This window comes from Camarhynchus parvulus, chromosome 2 (genome assembly GCF_901933205.1).
Source record: "Camarhynchus parvulus chromosome 2, STF_HiC, whole genome shotgun sequence".
NCBI lineage: Eukaryota > Metazoa > Chordata > Aves > Passeriformes > Thraupidae > Camarhynchus > Camarhynchus parvulus.
The window spans coordinates 77,999,443-78,022,848 of record NC_044572.1 but is presented as its reverse complement, the minus strand read 5'-3'; the positions used below and the strand labels follow the sequence as shown (position 1 = coordinate 78,022,848).

Sequence of the window (23,406 nt, the reverse complement as noted above, 5' to 3'; positions counted from 1 at the left end):
CAGATTTCTGGTCTCTTTTTGAAAACTGTGCATCTCCCAACTTAGTAACTTTCTTCTGTCCCAAGTTTTCTGCACTCCTTGCGGCTCTTCCTACTGTGAACATGGAGTCTGAGCAGAAACATTGCTGCAGGCACAATTTTTGATGCTTCCTTTTCTGCCTGCTCCAGCCACTCATGCAAAACAGACCCTTTGTGTGAAACCTGAACAATCATGAAGGAGACATTAAGCTCCACCTCACTGGAGCAAACAAAAAACCTTTGTTCTAGGACAAAGGCTCAATGCAGTACCATGGATAGGACAAGGCCCTTGGGAGGATTTCATAAAGTCTGCCTCTGGTGGTCCAGCATCTTCCTGTGCAGGCAGGAATGCTTCCATTTATGTCTGAAACAATTTTTACTGAAATGGGAACTAAACCTGAGATTGGAAAGGTGAAAAGCTTCTTGAGAACTATCTGCCAATATGCCCTTTTCCAATTTTTATTCTTTGCCAATATGCCATTTTCCAATTGTTATTTTTTGTGCCAGCAGCCTGAAGATTAAAAAAAACACTCTTGGATTTAAGAGATGGGCAAAATCAAAGAAGTCAAAACAAATTGCTCCACTGGATGAGTAGATGAGTTTTTATCACTCTAAAAGCTGTCCTTGACCTTCATATCGTCTACAACAGTAAAGTCAAAATAAAACAGATTAAATCTTAAAAGTTAATTCTTTCTTTTAAAGTATGGATATTCTTGATAAGACTTGTGAGATCTTTTTAATACAATAAGGCTGTAATGAGACCATTGGTGAAGTAAGATTTGAGAGAGTTGGAGAAGTTTGGAGAATTGTCCGTGTTTTTCATATTCTTTCTTTGTATACTCACAAGAGATAAGGACACTGAACTCTGTCACCCAGGGAATTTCAAATACTCTGTCACCCAGGGAATTTCAGGGTGCAGTCAGCAGCTGGGGTTGTGTCCCCTGAGAATGACCAGATTGTTGTTGTGACATTTATTTGTGTGGATTTTACTGTCTCTCAGTCCAAATTTGCCATGACTTTAATAAAGCTAGGTTGTAACCTTTGATAATGAAGCAATGCAGAGATGCAAAACAAAGACAGCCAATAAATTATAAGAAAAAATGAACACAAACCCAGTGGCCTCTGCAATGGCTTCAACTTCTGACACAGAATGTCACAGGTAGATATGGTGGTAGCAAAATATAGTTCCTAAATACATTTCATAGGATCACACAATATTCTTAGTTGGCAGGGGCCCACAAGGATCATTGAGTCCAGCACTAAAGTGAATGATTCATACAGGGATTGATCCCACAACCTTGGCATTGTTAGCACTCTGACCAGCTCAGCTAGTTTCATTTTCTTCCATTTATCTTTAAACTCAGGAGAAAGAACTACAGAGAAGACTAAATAAAGCTATACAGGACTTCAGTTCTGAGAAAAATACGGTTTGTACTGCTCCTTAAAGAGCTGCTAGCCGTGACTAAGCTCTTTGTTATAAAAAGGTATTCCTGAAAGTAAGTGACAAATACTAGGAATGGAGATACACTGCAGTAGCTACTCTGAGATCTTCAGGGGTAATTGATTATTCTCACAAGCAGAAAAGCAGATATTCAGGAAAAATTCCAGTTCAGGAAAGCTGTAAGCGTGACCTTAGACAGGTGAGGATCCACCACTGCTTCCATCTGGATGAACTGGACAATATACTATCAAATTTGACTGCTGTAAACTATGTGGAAGGGGAATGAGGATTGGCAGCATTAATCTGCAATTTGACATTGTGGGAGGCATCGAAAGAAATCAATTATAGCTAAAACTCTAAAATTCTGCAGTCAGAATTCCTAAAAAAACACCCTCCCCCACAAAAAAAATCATATAACTTTGGTCAACCTTAAAAGACAGCGAAGGCTCACCCTAGTTAATACAGGAACACAAGTCACTTTAGGAAAGTTGGCTCTTACATAACTTTCCATTTATAAATTCTAGTGCAGTGGTTGGTAACTGACCTTCTGGAACTACAAGACCACAAAACATAGTGCCAAAAACATTTGTGCTTTGTCAAAACACAAGCATTTCAAAAACTAAAAAGCATTATTGCCATCAGAAACTTTCTGCTCCAGAATTCAAATTTGTGATTTCTACAATAACTTAGTTTGTGCAATGTTTTAGTTTGAGCACATGAACACTGATAAATCTATAGATTTCCTTGTTCACATGAAAGAAATCATCGTGATCCTTTTTTCATGGTGTGACACAGCTGTCTATTCTGGTAAGGCAGAAATGCCTACAGCAGCCCAATCCTCAAGACAGAACAGATCAATGAGGTTTCTAACTGGACATCGCATTGCATTCCCCATTTGCAGGGAAGGTGTTCAGTATCTGAAATGCCAAGGAACTTAAACATATGGCTTGTCATCTTCAGACCATGATGCTATTCTCTAGGTCATGAGTCAAAAATTTGTGAAAAAATGAGGCTTTGTGAATTTCAGTTCCTTTTGTATCTACTTGTTAGCTGATCTTCTGCACCATCAATGCACAAGGACTACATATTTAGCTCTCTCTTTAGTATTTATTTAATAAGCTCAAATTTCACCACACACTTCTCCAGTACTGCCCCTTTTCTGAATTCAGACTTTGGTCCTTGTGGGCCATCTTCAGAATGCCTGCTATCTGTCATTTCCATAAGAGTTGAGATGGGGAAGTGAGGAGGTTTTAGCATTGCATGCAGGTTAGATGTAAAGCACAGAGAAGAAGGGCTAAATTAAGGATCTCAGAAATCCCCACTTTGTTCAGATTTCAGCTTGTGAACTAAGAACCAGTGTTAGCAGCCTGGAATGTTTATAGCTACCAGAGCTATACAAGTTGCAACTACTGGGTGATTTTTTTCTGGCAGCAATCCTCTCAAGACACTGAGGAAATACATGACATCAATCACAAGGAAACAGAAACAGTTTTAAAAATTTTTTCTAGCTTCCTTTTTCAGCATCTGAATCACTTGAAAGTGTGCGGATGAGGCAGCAGGTACTTGGCTAAAGGGTTCGTGAGAGTGTAAGACGAATAATGGAGTAAAAGCCCCAACAGTTTCTTGCATGGGTCAGAATTGCAAATCACTTTGCTCCTCTCTAGACTGATCCAAACTTAATCAAATGAGCACACACAACCCTTCTCCCCTGTTTGCTTAAATACACGAAGGTGAGGGGGTATATTCAAATATTTCTACATCTTCCTGCTACCTGACAGTCTAATACTGATTTCACAGTAGTAATGGTAACTGACCTTATTTTCTTTCAGAAAGGAGAAAAACACTATCCACATTTTTGTGAAAACATGTTCACATGTACTGCTTGTGGCAAACTCTATTTTAAAACCCTCCTTTGCATACCCCTTGGCTACAGTGAAGCTGCTTAAGGCATCTAAAAATTAATCTTGGGTCAGGCCCTGAATGCAATTTTCTGTCTCTTGGCCTTCCAGGTATTTCATCTCCAAAGCTGGAAAGAAAGTGGAGAGCATGATACTCCTCTAGCAACTGCAGCTCAGGAAGTGCATTCATGGTGGCCAAATGCCATGGGACTCCTGGGACCCAGTGGGAGCTGTGCACTGCAGGGATCTGCCATGCAGTTATTTCATGCTATGGATACTCCTCCTCTACCTTCAAAAGATTTCAGTGAAATGGGAACATGTTGCTTGGCATTTTTCAACATGCAAGCCTAAATCATGTTATCCTGAGTACAAACTAAGGGTACCTAGTAGGCCAGCAGTCAGGCTTGCTGCAGAGATGCAATGAATTCTTTAACTTTTCTCCTTTAACTTCCGTCAAAGCTGCTTTATGTCTCATTATTTAGCAGACAGCATAGTTGAAAACATCAAATACATCATTCTAATGCATGTAAGAGCTTCACACAGGATAGTTTATCAAGTGGAAAATGAACTTATTTGTAAGTGCAGAAAGGGATATGAAATGGTATATTTATTACACTACAGACTGAATATTTGAGAGCAAATGGGCCTATGAAAACTGAACAGTCTTTGCTGTCCCTCATGGGAAAAATCAGCTGCCAGACTTAAGGCTGGGAAACATGATTTGCTGACTTCAACTGGAAATTGAACAGCTATTGAGTATAGAGTGTTTGCACAGCATCAGGGAATAAGTCAATAAGGCAATGCTGTTGCAATAATACACTGAGTTGGTATGAATATTCTCCCTTTCTTCATTCTGACTCCAGTATTATCTGCCAGTGCTACATTTCACTGGCTGGTGGAGCCTTGCTGATAAACTGGACAGAAGAGTCAGCAATCAGTACCTACTTGGCAGTTCTGGCATAACCAAATCCAAAGCAAAGAGCAAAAGCTCAGGCATCTCAAGTTGTCTTTTAAACAGACAAGGCTTTTCAGCCTGGATGAAACACAGCTGCTACTCTTCCACAGTGTTTGACTCTTGCTCTAACAAAATTAAGCAGGAAGCAGCAACTACTGAGTCTTGTCTTCTGTGCTTCTCATTTTTTCATATAGGGAATTTTCCCTGTTCCACTGGCTTCCTGGTTCTTGATCAGGGTTTTCTTATCTCCTCGGTGCTTGATGATTAATATCAGAACATAACCAAGCAGATGATAACTGAGAATTAGGAAAATGATGGGATGGCTTGCAGTAAACTCTTGTAAATGGAACAAAGACTTTCCTCCTCCCCTCTTCTGGCTGAAACTGATCCCATCACAGGGATCCAGCAGGAGAAACCCTGTGACTCTGGACCTCCCCCTGCTGTTTTCAGATGGAGATGGGGTCCCTCTATTGAATCTTTCAAGTCTATGGTTCCCAGCATCTGTCCCTCTTTTTTGCCCATGGCTGGGGGGAAGTAAAAGACACAAGCAAACAGGTTAAATGCTGCAGCTTAAACCTTCTGATGGTTATGATGTAATATGATATGAAACCCCTCACTCTAGAATGATACTGAGTATGGTATGCTTATCAGGTACATACATTATACATTAATCTATGAGATGACTATAACTGCCAAGTGATGGTAGTTTATGCTGCTGTGCTACAAGGTATAATCACTGGAGAGCTGACAAAATGTCTGTGTGCTGCTCTTCCTAAGAGACTGATAACTAGCAGCAAATGAAAGAAACAACACTTGCCAGTAGTAACTCAAACTACAGTTGCTCATCAGCAGGAGTTCTTAGTAATCAGTACATTTTAATCCTGCATCAAAAGAACAAGTTATGAATCTAAATACTACACTCTATTTACAAAAAAAAAAGTCTAGCTTTTTATTTATAGAATCTAAGACATTATCTAACAAATAAAATAGAAAATAATTTTACCAGTATTAGAAACATTTTAAAGTTATCATTAGACTCCTCAATTATGAGCAACATAATCAAGGCGTCAATAAACCAACCCTGACTGTAAAGTAGCTGACATTTTGACATGTATTGACACACACACCAACTCTCAAGGTTAAGCATATAAGCCAGTAAACTGACCAGCTGTCTGCTCCTAAGTACATTGCATTTAAACTTTCACTGAGATTTAAATCTAATGCAGGTGACCTGGAATTTGAATTTGGTTACCGCAACACAATGCACATTAATCTGTGCAGGTTAAGTGCCTAAACCTTCACTTTCATTGAAACTTCATGGTGATGGTTCTTTTTATTTATTTTTTAAGAGATTTAAAGTTTTCATTAGTATGTTTGTAACAAGTAAATATGAAATTTATAAATATTGCATAAATCACACAGACACATATGAGTGTAAATGTGAACACTTTCTCTCCACTCTATCTTTTATCTTTATTCTTTTGGAATAGAAAGGAATGAAAAATCACAGGGCAAAACTGAACATCAAAAAATGATAGATTTTGTTTCTTAAGCAGTGTTTACTAATTAACACTTAACAAAACAGTATTCTATACAATTAGCTTCTCCCCTTAATCAGTCTGTTTATTCATGAAAACTGCTACCTTCCCCAATTGTCCATAACCATATGTTCATTTAAAAAAAAGCAAAGCAAGATTGAAATTCCTCTTAAATAGCTGGAAAGAGCTTCAAGCTGTTTCTAATAGAACACATGTTAAAACTTCGAGGTACTGTGCAGCTCTCCTGCTGTACATGAGCTTGGTGACAGATGGATGAACATGGTGTGGTGCACACAGCGTGTCACCCTGGCACCTTGAGCCTGTCTTACTGGGAAGGGAAAACCTGTTGCAATCCACAGAACACTGGAGAATATGAAGATAACTGGCCATGTGTCTTGATAGCACTGCAGCTAATGCAGCAACAGGAGCTGGTGTTTGGAACTGTATCCCAAAAACCACTGTGGCCTGTCCCAGCTGAGAGACAAAGCTGAACCAAATTGCGCAGTTCTCAAACTACTGCTGTAAGAACTGATTGCTCCTTCCCTGCTGTAAATGAACAAGTAAGTGCAGACTATTCAGGGTCACTTTCAGTGCTGGTGAGCTAGGGAGCTGTCACAGTGCTCTCTGAGAAGCTGCTTTCTCTCTCCCTGTATGCTCCCATGCAGTGACCTGCTGCCAGCCACACTGAGCTGGTGCTGGCTGTGCTTTTACCCCGGTGGCAGCTACTTAATGAGGGTGCTCAGACCTCGTGTTAACTAAGACATGACTTGTCTTCCAGCATGATTCTGAGACATGAATGCTACTGCTGCCAGTCCCCTGGGAGAGCTGAGTGTCCCATTTCCCAGCGCTGCCTGCACAATCGATGGCTGCCTCTGAGCTCAGGGCACACGGCCCCACACACAGACATGTGTGAGGGCACGGCTGTGGCCATGCAGACGAGGCTGCAGCGGCTGCAGGAAAGCAGCCTGAGCCCCCACAAAGGAGGCCTCTCTTACTTTTGTACAGCAGCACTAACAACTGATGTCAAATGAGCCTGCAAAGCCTTGCAGTTCAGAGGCAGATGACCAAACACTAATCATGTGGCTGCCAGCAGCTAACATTAGCCAGGGAAAAGGATCTTAACTGATTGCAACTTCTGTGTCATCACAGAGGGCTTAAAAAAGGCTCAGCTGGGAAATGGGGAGAAGATTGAAAAAGAAAAAAAAAAAAAGAAAGAAAAAGAGAAAAAGAGAGAGAAATGTAATTTGGCAGTATTTGTGCCCCATCACAGGCTGCCTTGGAAAAATCCCTGAATTTTGCACTCTGGTATCCAAGCTCAGAGATACTACCAGTATTCTAAGAAATAGAATTTCTTAGAATTCTAAGAAATAGAATTTTGCTAAAGCACAGCCTGTTTGCTATTACTCCCCTGTGTATGGCAAGGTTCCTTCGAGTAGCTTGCTCCTCACAGAGCCTGCCCCTCTATGCACAGCTCATATGTGAGGGAGTGCTCTCCCCTGACAGAGCAAACCTTTGCTGCAGTGGAGAAATGCAGTAAATTAGCACCCAGACAAATTATTTTGGAATTTCTGCAGTGTACTGAGGCTGACATATCCCACAACCAAAGGGATATGGGCTACAGAGGTACCACTTTTCTGTTAAGTCTGTGTCTTCCCTTAGTTTACAGCTGTGCAGCAACCTCAGGGCTGATCTGCAGGGCCATCTAAACAGCACTGAACCAAAATGTTTACTTCTTCAACAGCCTGACCTGCAATGGCAGCAGCATTGGCATTTGGAGCAGTATCTCTGCTTATATATGGAAAGAAGCATTTTTCCTGAAGTGCCTACTGGCAGTGAAGTAACAGATAATGGCAAACAGCATTATGGACACCCTTTAAACTGCATGTAAATTACCAAGCATGACTAGCTTTTTAAAATCAGAATGGTCCTTTATTTGTACGGAAAAAATTCTACAGCCTAGTCCCTTCCCTCTGCTACACAAATTTCACATTCAGTTGCAGAGTCACAAAACATGGCTTTGGAAGGAATCCCCACTTACAACAAAAACCACATCAATGTGACTAATCACAACAGCTATTTTACCTATCAGGAGTTTAATGATTTCTGCTTAAAGCCTTTAAATAAATCAGCTTGTCTACACATTTTTCACTGAGCAATACAACTAATTCCCGTTTTTTGAAGAAGCAGCTTTAATACCCTAGCATAAATAGCAGCTTCAAAGCCATGAGACAGTACTTATGATCATCCTTGACAGAGCACATGTGCATGTTGCAAAGTTAGCCTGGAAAGGCTCAGGTGTAGCCTTTCAGGTCCCATGAGGATTTAAACAAACCATGAAGTTATGTTTCTTAACAAAACTGTGCCCTTTTTTCCTACTCTGACCTAATACTGTCAATACCAAGTGACAAGGTGTTTCTGTTGCAGTAGTAGGATTGCAGTACTTCTTGTGCAGGCATGACTGGTCTCTGGAAGGAGGTAGGACATTTTTCTCCCAGTTCTATTGAAATAGCATGTCTTTGATGATTGAAAGCTTCCCAAGGTTTTACATTGGGAAGGTGCTTCCCTGCAGGGCTGCTGCTTGTACTTAAATCTTCACTGTTATTTTTTCGAGTGGTTAATGGACTTCCTTTATCTTTACATCTTCTGGAATCCTTCTACAGATCATCCACTGGAAAATGCCTTTACATTACATGCCTGACTACTGAATTTGTTTTGTCCTATCAGTCTGGGAGCCCTTCCCTCTGACCTGAAAGAACTAGATGGTACCAATGGTGATGCCACTAGCCTGACTGCCATTTGTTGAAGTAGAGCCCCTGAATAAAAACACAGCTATCACCAACGGCCATGAGAACTCACCTGGCCACAACAGAGGCAAATTTGAAGTCTACTTCCTTAGAGCCTGTGGCACACATTAACACGAGCCATCCCAACATTTGCTGAGTTTGTGTACTGAAGCATTTGCAGGCTTGTGCTTTTGAATATAACTGAATCTTTAGAGCTCGTGTCTATTTTTCTGCTCTGTCTGTTGACAAGCAATCCTAAGAATCTGTCACTAGCAGGCAAAAATAGAAATGGGACAGGAAAAGCTACGGACCTCAAAAGTGTTTCTGGAATTCCACTGCGGGCAGATGTCTCATGATGATCTCATGAAAGAACTGCCCTTGAAAGTAAAATGAGAACTTCTGGATACAAAATCCCAGGAAGTCACAAAACAAAAGCTAATTGAGGTGATTAAAAATTACTCTGAAGAGGGTAGTGATGGTAATGTGAAAAGCTTGTAATCCATCAGAACCAGAGTAACCAGAACTGGATAAATATCATGGGGGATTAATAATACAGTCAGTTCAGAGAAAACTCTGAGATTGAAATAGTATTCTCAGAACAATTTAGAACAAAGAACGCTTTCCCCTTTGTGGGTTTGTAACAACACTGACAGACTTTGAGGAAGGCTCCAACTCTAGAGAACATAACTTTGGTCTGGAACAGGACACAAAAGAAAACCTCAAGACATGTGATGGTAGATAATGAGAGCTAGGGTCTCAAGGAAAGTCTCCAGACAATGGCCAATTCAGTGGAGGCATATGTGTGTTTCTTGCTCTAGGAAATACAAGTTAGAGCAAGAGCTGTTGGTCTCTAAGCCACATGAAAAGAGGTCAAGCTTAAGGAAATTAAAAGACAGAGGAGATGCCACACTGGTTCATACAATTCTGTCTTTGATGGTGGCCAGTTGTAGCTGTTTAGGGAAAAAGTATAGGAAACAAAGAGCAGAAGAAATGTAATTCAGCTATGGATGGATTGAACTGCTTCATTTTCAACTGTGAAATAACACAGAGTTCTGTATCCCACATTCTCAGGTGGGGTGAAGATGGTTACAGATATTTCTGGCTTGTGTGCTGTAACATTTCCTTTGACATAAATTAGTTTCTCTTCATGCATAAGCCATTTGCAACCCAGACATAAAGGTTCTACACTAAAATGAAGGGGAGAGAGAAATTCTGTCAGCACTCCCATGCTCAGTAGTGAATTTGTGAATGTAGGGAGAAGAGAATTCCAAAGCAGCCAGGTAACCCATGGAAAGCATGCAACGCTGAGGGTAAACAGTGAACCTGTCTGGGGTATGAGTAGATTCAATTGTGGGACTTTGAGCATTGTATCCTAAAACAATTGCCACATTTCCCAAGTACATTTCTAGTGTAATGAAGGACTTCTTCTATGAAAAACTTATTTTCTAGGTTCTCCTTTTCTTTTGTCCTTCTAGTGCAGGTACTGTGTAGAGATGATGTCCTGGCCCTCAGCACTGATATAAATCCATCCTTTATAGAAACAGACATTGGATTTACACTGGTCATCTGCTCCATTATTTGCTATGATTCCCACCAGCTGCAGTTTTCTTCCACAACTGCCTGTTTGTTGCTAAGAAGACTGCAGAAACAGTGTTCTTGGGGAAAATGCACTGTATTTATGTGTGCAAATTGGTCATTTTGAAACATGGCAGGCTCAGCAAAATTCCTCCCTGAAAATCATCCCCATGAAATGACACAGATTTAGATCCTTTCGTCAGTGTCAGTACCATCTCTGAGATTGCTCTTTTTAGTTCATTTTGAGAGCAAACAGAACAAACGTGCATCAAAGTACCCCCACATGAAAACCCAGTGCCAGGAGAGGCAGCAGGGAGCAGCTACTGCAGGGTCAATCCATGCTGCCTTTCTCACCATTCACAGTACATGAAAAATGCTCAGGGACAGGCTGCCATCCCACTGCATGTGACACAAATGAATTCTTTTGTCTTCCTGACACATTGGTTACATGAAGTTTTGCTCATTTTAAAAAAGAAACAAAAAGAGATGAAAAGAAAAGCAGGTCTCTGATATCTTTTTGCACAGGAGGCTGATTTGAAATGAAAAGTAGTGAAAATAAAATGGAGTAACTCCAACCTTTTAGATATCTAGCCTGAGCTAATGACAGCTGATTTTCTTGTTACTCCAATACTATGATCACACTCTCTTCTCCAGATAAAAACAACACAGCTTCACAAGACAAGACAACTCACCTTTCTTAAACTGCTAGTGCTTTTAGCATTTGGTAGAGGAGACAATTTTCTGGTTGAGATGAAAACCACTGAGCTGAACAAAGGTTTCTTACCGTTAAGGACAACGCCATGCAGACGAAAGTGAACTTCTTGATATGTGTGGCTGTGACGGTGCTGTTGGTGTTCACCAGTTTATTGCTGGGGTTATTCTAGGGCAAGAGAGAGAGATAGAGAGCATTAGCCTGGCTCCAGACTACCAGGAGCTGCTGGCACCAGGGTCATGTGCTGGATCTGACTGTCTGTGCCTGTCCATGTCTGACTTGGCTTGTTTGCTTTATAACCTAGAGCTTTCTGAGCACTTTGTACCACTACAGAACATTTTCTGCTTAAACTGACAACAACTGCTGCTATGGTCACTGAGGGCTGAGTAATCTCCCTACTTTTCCATATAATAAGTTCTATTTAACAAATTCAGCTTTGAAAAACGCTGGTAGCTCTTTCTAAGAAAACACCACATGATTTTTTTTAAACCTTATTTTAATGTTTGCAGCATGTTTTCACAGGAAAAACTGGATCTGATTCCCGTTTACCACAAATTGGTACCAAATCAAGAATGCAAGCATCCTTACTGATCCAATTAGACAAGCAGGTAATATAAACAAAGCTTCTGGAACAGCTGGCTCCATTAATGCAGTTTAATGAACAGAACATAATTAGGACTATTAGATGTTCCACCTTGAACATGGACTCTGCACTCACATGGCAACAAAGTTTTATTTAAAACAACAATAGCCTTCTTCCAAATGTCTGATGTAGCAAATGAAGCTGAAGATTTAAAATTGCCCTTGGGGAAAGCATAAAACCAAATGAAATGGTCTGTGAAAGGAGAGGATCAAAGCAGGTTACCATTAGGAGCCCTTAAGGAAGAGGCTGTTAGGTCATCTATTGCATTTACCCTGGGACTGTTACACAAGTTTGTGCACCTGCTGATAAAACCTGTACCATGAGATGTACATTTATACACCCTAGCTGTAACTGGGGTAGAGCAGCAGTACCTGTCACAGAGTCAGCCTTCTCTACTGGAATCACTTGTAGGAGAAATAGAACTATTGCAGGCACATTTGGGGAGTGGAGCTCTGTGAACAGTACATAATTCTACACACATTCAGGTGCTTGATGGGATTTTGCAATTTAAGGCTTTTGTTCTGATCAGTGCAGCAATTGCACCTAGATAGCCCCACGTTCCTGCCTAAATACCTGCTTGGAATTTTGGGTGCTTGAAGATTTAGGCAACCCAGAACCTAAAGCAGGAAGCCACTCCATCTGACCTTTTTGGGAACAGGTGATGAAAACTCCCTGTAAACATTTTTTCATGCATCTATTACTATTAATTGTGTTTCTGAAGAAATACTTTGCTTTGCTGTTAGTTTTCACAGATGTGAGGATAAGCTTTGCTTACATCACTCACCACTGTTTAAATGAACTTTTTGCTGCATGGCCCAACTTTCTAGCAAGCCTAAAATAACACAGGGGAAATAAAGCACACCCAAAACAAGCCATCCAAAAGGGCTGCTAAGAAAAAGCTTTCTCATTTGTTTGTACCTCACTGCTGCTGTCCTTGCCCTTGCCACACTCTGCCATTTGCTCCAACTCTTGACCACATACTCTTTGGTCACAACGCTTCCACACTATTTAGTTCTCAGAACAAAACACTATGGAGCAAAAAGAATTCCCATCTAGTCATCAGATAAATAGCATTCCCATCTAGTCATCAGATAAATAGCATTCACAAATCTCAAAACTGGTGTTGCACTGAGCCAGGTGGCAGGGTCCATTAGGAGCAATGGCATTATCACCATGTAAAACAGCATACAGAGCACAGAACTAGCATATGCCTGCTCTCTTCCAAGATGTCAGTAGTAACCCTTAGCCTGAATGTAACTGCTAGGCCATGGGGCTGCTTTGGACACAAAGTCTCATAAAAGACTGAAGCAGGACCCTGCATCTCTCTTACAAATGTGAAGAGAGATAATGATTTCCCTTGTGAAGAAAATAATCTGAGTTCTCCAGTAGAACCCCTGAAGAGGGGCATCTCAAATCCCATCAGTCAGTGTGCTTCTGATGGCCATCAGTATTGCCAGCCTCCTGAATAACTAACAAAAGAAAATGGGAGTTTGAATGCAACACACTGTTTTGGCTTCTGAAAATCACAATGGGCACCTTACAGGGTCCAGAAATAAAAAAGTGTTTCTATTTGGGCTCTTCGGAGAAAAACTTATGATAAGGAAACAAAGCTTCTGGAAGGCACAGTGACACAAGGTGATGCATGACTGAGGGAAAAGCAATTCTCACAGCAATCTTCAAAAACCCACTGTGGGTTTCAGGTTTGGTATTTATTGTCTGAAAAGTACAGTGAAGGCAATTACACATATGGTTGCCAGGGTGAAATACCCTTTATACTGCTGCTACCTAATTTTGTACATTTTATTACAAATTGCTCTTCAAACATGGAACTAAAATTCCCATGAGTACTTTTCCAGCAGTTAGATAAACTGTACCCATCTGTGCCTTATCCTGGCATTTTCTTCCTCACAGTGTCCCACAAGAGCCCTGAGAGAAGCCATTTAACTGAAATAAACAAATGGACAAATCCTGGTCTAATCCTGTCACCTCTGCAGTTGTCAGTGTATCTTTCACCAGCTAAATCAGACCTGAATTTAGGAGTCTTAATTGCTGTTACTACTGCTTGACAATAGTGCATTTGATTGTGGCTTGCATCAAATGAGGTTAGCAGCTCCTGAGTTTCCTGTCCCAAACTATTTTTATCTTGCAGTTCACTGGGTTTGCATCTGCAGTTCCTTTTGAGCAGCATGGCCTCTGAGAAAACCTACATGTGGTATTTTATCTGACAGGTCAATTTAGTTGTACACAGGCAGGTTAGGAGGTTGTGATTGATTTGACTTCGTGTTGGTTTTAAATTCTCCTTGGAAATATGGTGGATGATATTAAACAGGGCTTGCTCCAGTTAGATACATTCCAGAGAAAAAAATCCCTATTTTTCATAAGTATTTGAAACCAGAAAGTTCAGTTACTAATTAGTAAATAAAGGGAAGGAGACGATTTGGCATTTGAATTCTAGAGTCATAGGACAGGACTGTTCTTTGCATAATATATGGACTAGTGAGTACCAGTCATAAATCAGAGCAAAAAAAGACTAAACAAAATTAATTTTTGTTCTGTGCTCAGTTCCAGGAGCAGTCCTTGCATTCTTACATAATTACATGATTTACCAACAAAAATCTTCATAGCCTTGGTCAGCTAAGTCAGTACTACTAAAAGAATGTCTGTTATCTCTGTTAGTGTCAGGCTGTGAAACACCCTTTGCTAAATATTAACATAAGCAAATGAACCCAAACCCACTTGGGACATACCACAAAATCCAGAGCAGAGATGTGAGCTTGCTCATTCAGTGATGACACTTTCTGAGAAATCACTTCATTACCTGAGTAGAAACCTCATAGCAAGAACTTTTTTTAATCCCTAAAATAACAGCACCTATCTATCCAAAAGGCAGCTAAATACCTTGTAACACAGAGCTAAGGTTAAAATCATAAATCAGACAACAGCTTGAAGCCACTGAAAGCCAATTAATTTTAACTAGATTTTAAGAAAACCTATCAGTGAAACAACAAACAGAGAGAACTAGGAGGACCACACATGCAAAACCCCACAAGAGGTATTTATGACAGCCCTAACAGGGACACTCACCTTGTCAAAAGCAGGGTACACAGCTCTGATCTCTGTCAGCCAGCCATAGGGCATGTGTCCCACTGGATATGTAGCTGTCAAAATCGCCACTGCCTACGAATAGAGAGAGAGAAACATGAACCTCAAATCTTCAAACACAACAGTGAAACTAACACAGGGTGCTATTGCCCACCAGTATCACCTCATTGACCGTGGCACAATGCAAAACCAGACCAGGGACTTGATGCTTTTTGTTTCAGGAAGACCATCGAAATGGGCGTCACTTGGCCTGGCATTTCAAGCTTATGAATTTTTTTTTGTGCCATGAAGTTACCTAAGTCAACTTTGTAATTTCACCATCACTCTGATACTCTGAGATAATAGTTAACTTGAGCTGTGGTGCACTCCTTATCAGGCCAACACCTTTGTCCCATATTGCCCCTGAGTAATTTTGCCTACAGATACCTGAGCAGCAGAATGCCTTGCAGCTCACAGTAGTTTTAGATCATACCACATAATTTCAATTTATATGCATTTTACTTGGTTATCCATAAATAAAATGGTTTCAAGTAAGGCAGACTATATATAAATCATTGGATGTCAGTGACTGACTGAATTTGGACATCAATATGACTGCTTGGAGGCAGGTGCTCATCAATGAACACCAGACAAAAATAATTCCAGCTGAACATTATAAGAAACAATTCAATGCCTGCAATTTTAACAATCCATTGCCCTTTTACTCTCTCAAAAGTACAGTCCAAGAGGTTTATCAAGGACATAAGCTCCCCCCCCCATATTATGTATGAAATATTTTGGTGATTTTTCTGGCTGCTGAAGAAAAAGTCCAAATACCTTCATGTAGGAAGGGTGTTTAGGAGCTCTTCCTGTGGCTACTTGTAAATCTACTGTCACTCCAAATTTTCTTGTCCTCAGAGCTGAAGTATGCATCTGTACTGAGAACTGCCTGACTCTCTTTAACTCTAGAAATCAAAGTATTTGGGTGCCTTTTGTCTGCAGGTTTCAGATCTGTTACAATCCACATACTTCTGACTCATTTTACATCTGGCAATGGTAGTGTTAAGAAAGACTTTTTGTAACTATTGATGTTTCTGTTTCACTCCCAAACTTTCAAAATACATTTTCTTGATTATCTGAGCCCATTTTCCCATTATAAATTTAACTGCTGTCTTTGCTTGGTTAAAAGATCTATACAGACACAGGAGCATGTATTGAGCTAATTTGTTCCCTGTGCTGTTTAAAAAGGGAGTGGAATGTGGTGATAACCACAGAGAGGAAGAGAGTGGTATAGATCCTTCCCTGCTAATAACAGCATTAATAATGTTTAATGTACCTTGAAAAAGTAATTGGTTCAAATAAAACAAATTGGAATTTTAAGATTGCATTTTTTAATTGCACACCCTCCCATTACTGCATTTTCATCAGAATTTCCATCTATATGAAACCTAACTAGGTTAAATCGAGTAAGGAATATAAACGCTATTTTGCTTATTTTCATTTTTAAATCCAAAAAGTCTGCAAAGACACAGTACCTGTTAAAGGAAAAAGTATTCACTGCCATATTGGGTATCCTAGATTCTGCTTGCATGAAAGTATTAAGTTTTTAGTAGTGATTTTTTCCCAGTGTTTTTCCTCAATTAGTGTTATTCCAACATACATACCTGAAAGTTTTCCTAAATGTCTAGCACCTGTGTTTGACAGATGAGAAAGGCCCCTATGAAAGCCACCACCAAAGGGGCAGGCCAATCACCACAACTGTGCTGGCAGTCCAAACAAAAGCAGAGGGGGCTGGACAGTGCAAGTAGATTTGTGGTCCTTATGAACATGTTACAGCCTAGTCCTTCACAGGGACTCCCTGCCCACAGTGAAAGCTCCTGCTGTTATTAAATAGGAGACCTGTAAAAGTGCTGTGGATACAGATGCTCCAGACACTGATGTTATCTGTATTGTCAGCACCTCCCTTTGCAAAGGCAATTATTTCGGAAATCAGAAAAGTTGGGATGTGACCATAACTATTAGTGTAAAACTTCCAGTAAATCCCCAGCTGTGACATGTATTTGGAGTCATCCTAATAGCAACAAAACGGAACTGGCTAGCTATGAAATGTGATGCATCTAAAATTGAAAGTCACCAAGAAATGCAAAACTTATCTTTGCTAATTTTTGTCTCCCCTTGTACAAAGGCCACTGTTAAAACATAGACTGATCCCTGAATCACATATGTAAAAGTGTTAAGTTTCCTAAGTTCTTTTCTCACAGCTGTTTATTTGCAGTCCCTGGCACCCCCTGAGTGAGTGAAATACACCATATCATGTATGACAAATTAACAGCAGTTCTTTGAACTTCTCTTTTAATTTAGTATCTTACAGCTTTGCTTATCCTATGGCTATATGCATCTAGACATCCTCACATGAAACTGGCAGCAGAAATTCCCCAGACTTATTAAGAGAATGGGTCAGCTTGTGGTGAGCATTGGTAAAGGATATGCATCACAATCAGAAATCTGCCTCCCAACAGCTGTAGGAGACTTACTGGAGCAATTGAAATTCCTCAAGAGAAACAGGGTGCATTTCATATCCCAACCAGGAGGCAAAAAAAAAAAATTATTTTTTATATGTACTTTTTAATGTCTCTGTTCTGTGTGATGCACTGACTGTTAACAGTAGTTTCACTTCAGTTTGCACAGCCATAAAATATACATGACAGGAAAGAGTACGACATAGAACTACTGTCAACTGTCCTAAAATTCCTGGGATCTAAATGCTCCAGACTATATGTCCTTATGTGTAGAGCATGAAAACCTGGGATGCAGACACTGTTCAGTGAAAAAATTCTACTGGTCTTGCTGAGGTTGAGGTCCTAATAGACCTGGCAGAAGGGCTCATGGTGAGAGTCCAGGCAATCTTCTTTTCAAGCATAAAAAGAGCACTAAACAGAAATGTCCTTAAGACAATTTTTTTCTTGTCAGCTTGGCTGAGGAGCACTGCCTTTCTTACCTCTGTGGCTGCAGAACTGCCACCTAGGTCCCGGGAGACAAAAAGGTTGACAATGGGCCTACTTATTCGCTGAGTTGCCAAAATTAATGCCAAAGGCCACCAGAAACTCAGCATCTTCCTTATTGTAGCTTCTCCCTGCAACACAGGGTAAAAAAAAAATGAAGTGAGTTTGGAAGAAAACATGTAGCACATGACCAAAAGCAAGGAGAAAGGTTTTCTGCTTTTCCCATCCATTGTCAGTTTGGTACATTAATTTCAATAATTTTCAAGATGAGGAGCCTAAAATATTTTCACTCATGGTAGCAATACTGATTCAAAAGAAGATGTGTCATGGATCTCAATAAATAATGCATAAGATATCTATCTGCATAATTTGCTCTGACTACCAGACAAAGCTCCATGAAAAACAATATGACATTTGAAGAAAAAGAGAAATTTGGTATCTTCTTCCATATGAACTAAGGTGTTCTCCCTTTAGTTCATGCTGTGCTGTCTTACAGCTCAGTACAGAGGTCTTCAGCAGACACATCCAAACTATGGAAGGCATTGTGTCACATGTGCTGTTGCTGGAATAATTTCCACCATGCCTCTTTAACTGGAAATGTTCTTCCTGAAGGACAGAGAGAAGGCCCTACATGCACAGTGGTTTAATGCAGTATTACAACACAAAAAAAACCCATGTAAAATTATTGAGTTCAAGAAACCACAAGCATGAAGACATACCCCCATTTCAGGTCCGCTTCTGTCAGGAATAACATCATGTATGTTCCTGTAGTATCCCAGGCAGAGCGTGGTACACCGGACAAGTGCTCCCATGTACAGGGACAAGATTGGGATCAAGAGAGGCTCCCTGCACTCCAAGTGACTGTGAAGCAAAATGGCTACAAAAACAACCTGCAGAGAAAACAAACAGATAATTAACAATTTGCCTGTGCGCTTCTCCAGGGCCAACACACCTCCTGGCTGATTCCTGTCTGATTCCTACCTAGCAACAACTTGCATGGCTACAGTTCTACAGAAACTTTCGTCAGGAGCCCCCAGTATTTGGTCATGTACATGAGAAGAACAGGAGTTAACTTCATGCTCTATGACACAGGACTTGAAGTTCAGGCAGGTGTCAGACTAGAACCCATAAATAGGAGAAAGTTGGCATGAAAGTCTGGCAGGGTCTGGCAGCAGGCATGTGGCTGAGAGTCACCCTTCCCAGGAGAATGTGCTATTCTGATACACACTGAGGCTGGAGACATGCTTCTAGGGTCAGCTTCTAAGCCCTACTGGTTTTTTTTTGTTTTGTTTTTTTTGTTTTTTTTTTGAGCAGTGGGGATGGTAGTCACAATTAAAAAGCCAGATTTTTAAAATATTCATTTCAACATTTAGAAGCAGGAAGTCTTATGTCAACCTAATTTTCAGCTTTTTCAAGTGAAATTTCACTATTTCATTATTTGCTTTTCAGCTGAGAGCCACATTAATGTAAATTAAATGGAAACTTTCGGGCTAATGAACAGTTCATAATTCAGCCTCTTAAGACTAAATGCTTAATCCATAAAATGTAAAGGAACTGATTAATATGATATTATGCTCTTTGTTAAGTACAGAGTGGATGAAATGCCTGTTAAATTCCAAATTACTCAGGATGGGGGTCACAACTGGAAAACCAACTGTGTTTGGTGGTGTGAAGAGCAGAACCAAGACAATTCTGCCAGGACATGCTGGCATTTCAAGTGAGTTACAAGAAGTAAGACACACATTGTTCAGGTGCAGGTTCTCTCCTTCATTGCTAAAGGTATAGAAGTAGTTAAGAAAAACCACGCTCTGCAAATGTTCCTGAGGCAGGCCACCCCGCTTATGAGGGTTTTCAAACCTACAAAAACATTGCTTTTCAGTAAATAGAAGCAAAGTCAGTCACAAAGAGCCTGTGCACATGAAGCTACTCAAGAAAAAGTCACTACTGCCTGTGCCCCTACTCCCTGTGTGGGGTGCATCTGTAGGTGTAGAGTTCTGGGCTATGACAGCCACAACCTTTTGTGTTCTGGATTTGCTCTTGCTCTGTGTAGTATTCTGTTGAGAGAAGATGACAGGTGTCTTATTCTTCACAACCCTGGAACCCCCCTCACCAACCGCTGTGGAAAGGGCACGGCCAAAATAAGAATTTGTTTCTGTATTTAGCTCACATGGCCTGACAGCCAGGGTCAGGAAACTTTGTGGGTCACATCGGAACAAGAGCAGACCCTGAGGGTTAAGGTCATTTGCAGTAATTGGTATTATCTCTGGGGATTTAGTGCACTACTGTAGAGGAGCAGACCTGACAAATAGAGTAGCAACTAACCGAACAGTTCAACCTGGTTTATGGTTTCCTTATGTTTAGTGGAAGGAAAATACTACAGAAAATGGAACTAAGTGCCATTGACTTCATATTTCCTTTGATGTCATACTGTTCTATCCTCTTTCTTATCCAGTCATTACACCATACAGCTGGTAATGGGGCACTACAGCAACTGTTTACAGTTGCTGGGACTCTTCATTTCCAAATATTTTTATATGTTTTCAAATGAGGGCTGTATAGTGGTTCTTAAATGCTACAACACAGTGTGTACGAATGTTGTTTTTTCAGTGCGCCTAACATAAAGCAACAGGATAGTTAACAACTTCCTTTTGAAAGTTCAAAAAACATTTTGTCTTCTCTGAATCACCCAGGGGTTATCACCATAGACCCCTTATGGAGCACTTCTGAGCCTTCACCTTTTGGAACAGTAACAAGTACTCAGAAGGTGGCTTACACTGCATTTCCTTGGGTTAGACACCACGTGCAAAACTGACTGGAGGTCAGCTGGAGAATAATGCCTTCACCTCCAGCTCAGGATTTCACTGGAACTGTGCAAAGTGCTGGGGAGAATGTACAGAGAGAGACAGATCTATTTCAAAGCACTCTTTTGGCCTCAGGATTGGTAGGAGCCCGTGGTCTCCTTGCCTGACCTTTCTTTTCCCCAAATGTACACGTGTACATACAGAACTTGTTTCTCAGCCATTATGAACAGGGCTGTGGAAGTGCTCCAGGACATTACCCTGAGGCAAACAGCCCTGGGAACTGACTTGATCCAGTCAAGTGAGACTGTCCTAAACCACAGCTGCCAGCAAATAGCCTTCACATGATGAACAGTCAGAGGGCAGCACACAAGACTGCCTCCTCTGGTGTCTTGCTTATGGAAGAGAGAGGAGGCACAGAGAGACTGTACTAGAGAGCTCCTGTTTAGGAAAGCATCTGCTCCATAACACAATGGGAACAGTGGCTTCTATGAGGACCCTTTACCTGAGCTATGACATCTGAGATGGAGGCACATCCCACTAGGAAACTGTACTTGTGTTTCAGCAGAATCCCAGCATGGGTCCATGCCTGAAAAAAAGACAGAGAAAAGTTTGGGAAGTGATTATGATATTGCGATTGACTTCAGGTCCAAGAATACTGTTTTCTGGTTGCTACATTGTACACAAACAACCTGCAGCAGTATCTGGTGTGAACCTGGGCAAACATTAGGCCATTAATGCAGAGAAAGTACTGTTGCATTGAGTTCCTCATGTCAGGCTGGCAGAGAGAATAGGGATAAATTTACAGACTGTATAGACATTTCTGAGCACATATAGTAAGAAAGCAGCCCTTCACAAGTCAGATGCTGCACAGGATGAATTATCATAGTAAATCTAATAAATTTGATAAATCTAATAAATGATAAATCTAATAAATGCACCTGCTGGATGCACTTCTAAAGTGTAATATTCATTGGCCCACTGAGTTACACTGAGTCCTGTCTGGAAAAGAAATCCAACTTCTTTTAAATGATCCATATTCTTTTTATTGTCAGCGACTGTTTCAGGCAATCAAAGTGGTGAGAGACTGGTGGAGGCATTGGCATGAGAAGGTTCTCCTTTACCAGTTTTACACAGAGGTAGAGGCTGCCACATTTTCATGTTGTCCAGGCCACAAGCAATGAGCCTGGTGATCTGGGAAGCAGCAGCTCTCCCCATGTGTGGCTCTCTTGCCCAAGCATTTGAGATATACTTGTGTTAGCTGTGCTTGAAAAAACTGGTGGTAAGAAACATATTTTTGACAAATTTGCTTTGAGAAAATATTTGTGAGCTCTGCAGATCTGGCAATGCGTGGCAAATCCAAATCTTTCACTACAAATCAGAATGAGGTCACATACAGACAACCAGCGCAGCTTATCACAAGACTACCAGTGCTTTCCAACAGGCACATACTGTAACTCTGACAAGGCAGCTGAGGTTTTTGACATTTGTTATGATCTCTGGATGTTTAAAGTCCACTCAGATGCTTTCTCCATGTAGCAGGAGATGAGTCAAGGTATGTAGAGAATTACTGCTTGCAAAGGACACACTTCTGCATACTTCAGTTTCCCATCAGGTAACAAAGTTTGTGAACTAAGGTCACAAAAACATGGCATTAACCTTAAATTTCAGTTCTGAATCAGGCACTCACCATGGCATCCATAAAAGGGAAGGCAGCAAGATAAAGGAAGGCCCTCCGAGTTTTACTTCCCACTGATTCATCCACATGGTGCAGCTTATTGATAATGTAATACCCCAAATCACTATATGCTGTAAAGAAACAAGATAAGAATGAAAAACAAAGCTTGCATATGGACTCTTGGGTGAGACATTCAGAAGTACCTGAAAGGCTGTAATGCCTTGGAGCTCAGACACACATCCACTTAGCAAGCAGCTGCAAGGGCTTCAGATATTGCAGCCTCACCAGCTGCTGTTTATGACTAAGAAGTGCTCTCATGGTTCTTTTTAAAGTAACCTTTGGCAGAGGCGTGATAACAAATGGCTGGATTGGGAGATGAGTATAGTAAGTGCCACATCTGTTTGCTAAATGAGCACACTGGTACTCCAGAAAATCTACTGCTCCTTCATTAAATCAAGGCTCTTTGTTAGAAAAGCTTTTTCACCAGGCATTGTGTATTTCATGGGATATAGTGTCTTATAAACGCTGAAACCATCTATTATCATTATCCTGACATACATTATCCTGACATTTACCTGTAAACCTGCCCAAAGCTGTAAAAGGATACTGTGATTTGTGATGGCATGCAACAAATCACACTCAGTATGTCTCTCCCTTACTCTGCCTAATGACCACCTCTGCCAGGACACTGCTTTGCTGTGCAGTCCCTGGGCAGCCTTGACCTGCCTTAGGTTCCTTCCTTATCTAGAGCCAGCACCTCCAGAGCCACAGGTCAGAACAGGGCACCTCTGGAATTCTGACTGCCAGCATATTCTTCACCATCCTGTTTCAACCCAAGACAACTTTTAGTGTTGGACAGCTCTCTCTTTCCAGGCCTCTCTTCTCAAAGTGTTGAGTTGAAGGCCACACAGACATGGGAAGTCCCCACACAGCTAGCTGCAGAACTGCTTACAGTTCTGTTTGCACCCATGTTATCCAGATGATTTAAAAACCCCAGAGTCCTCCCAATAACCAGGAATAACAAAGGCTGTGATTGGAGTCTGAACTATGGAGACAAATATAGTATGCATAGGTAAATCATCCAAATCAGTTTTAACTTTTTATAAACTATGTTCTAGACCTGCACATCATTACTTGATTTCCTCTATACACTTGCAATAGCTGTTACAAGAATTATTAGGCCAATATCCTCTAAGGCAAGTAATGGCAGAATTATTTGTGTCTGGGGAATCTTATTTCAGTTCTCTCCTACCTGTGTATTTTCTAAGTTAACTATTTAAAATGT

The 23,406-nt window shown here is 40.8% G+C and overlaps 1 protein-coding gene across 1 annotated transcript in view; it reads right to left on the bottom strand.

Annotated features, from left to right (window-relative positions):
• Positions 1-23,406, bottom strand: part of ANKH (ANKH inorganic pyrophosphate transport regulator) — a 103,788-nt gene that overhangs the window by 16,984 nt on the left and 63,398 nt on the right. Inside the window, exons 3-8 of the mRNA XM_030971310.1 lie at positions 22,134-22,252; positions 20,949-21,032; positions 18,365-18,535; positions 17,642-17,776; positions 14,647-14,739; positions 10,992-11,087 (exon numbers count right to left, since the gene is read on the bottom strand). Coding sequence (XP_030827170.1) covers positions 10,992-11,087; positions 14,647-14,739; positions 17,642-17,776; positions 18,365-18,535; positions 20,949-21,032; positions 22,134-22,252 — 698 coding nt within the window. The remainder of the gene's footprint in view (positions 1-10,991; positions 11,088-14,646; positions 14,740-17,641; positions 17,777-18,364; positions 18,536-20,948; positions 21,033-22,133; positions 22,253-23,406) is intronic.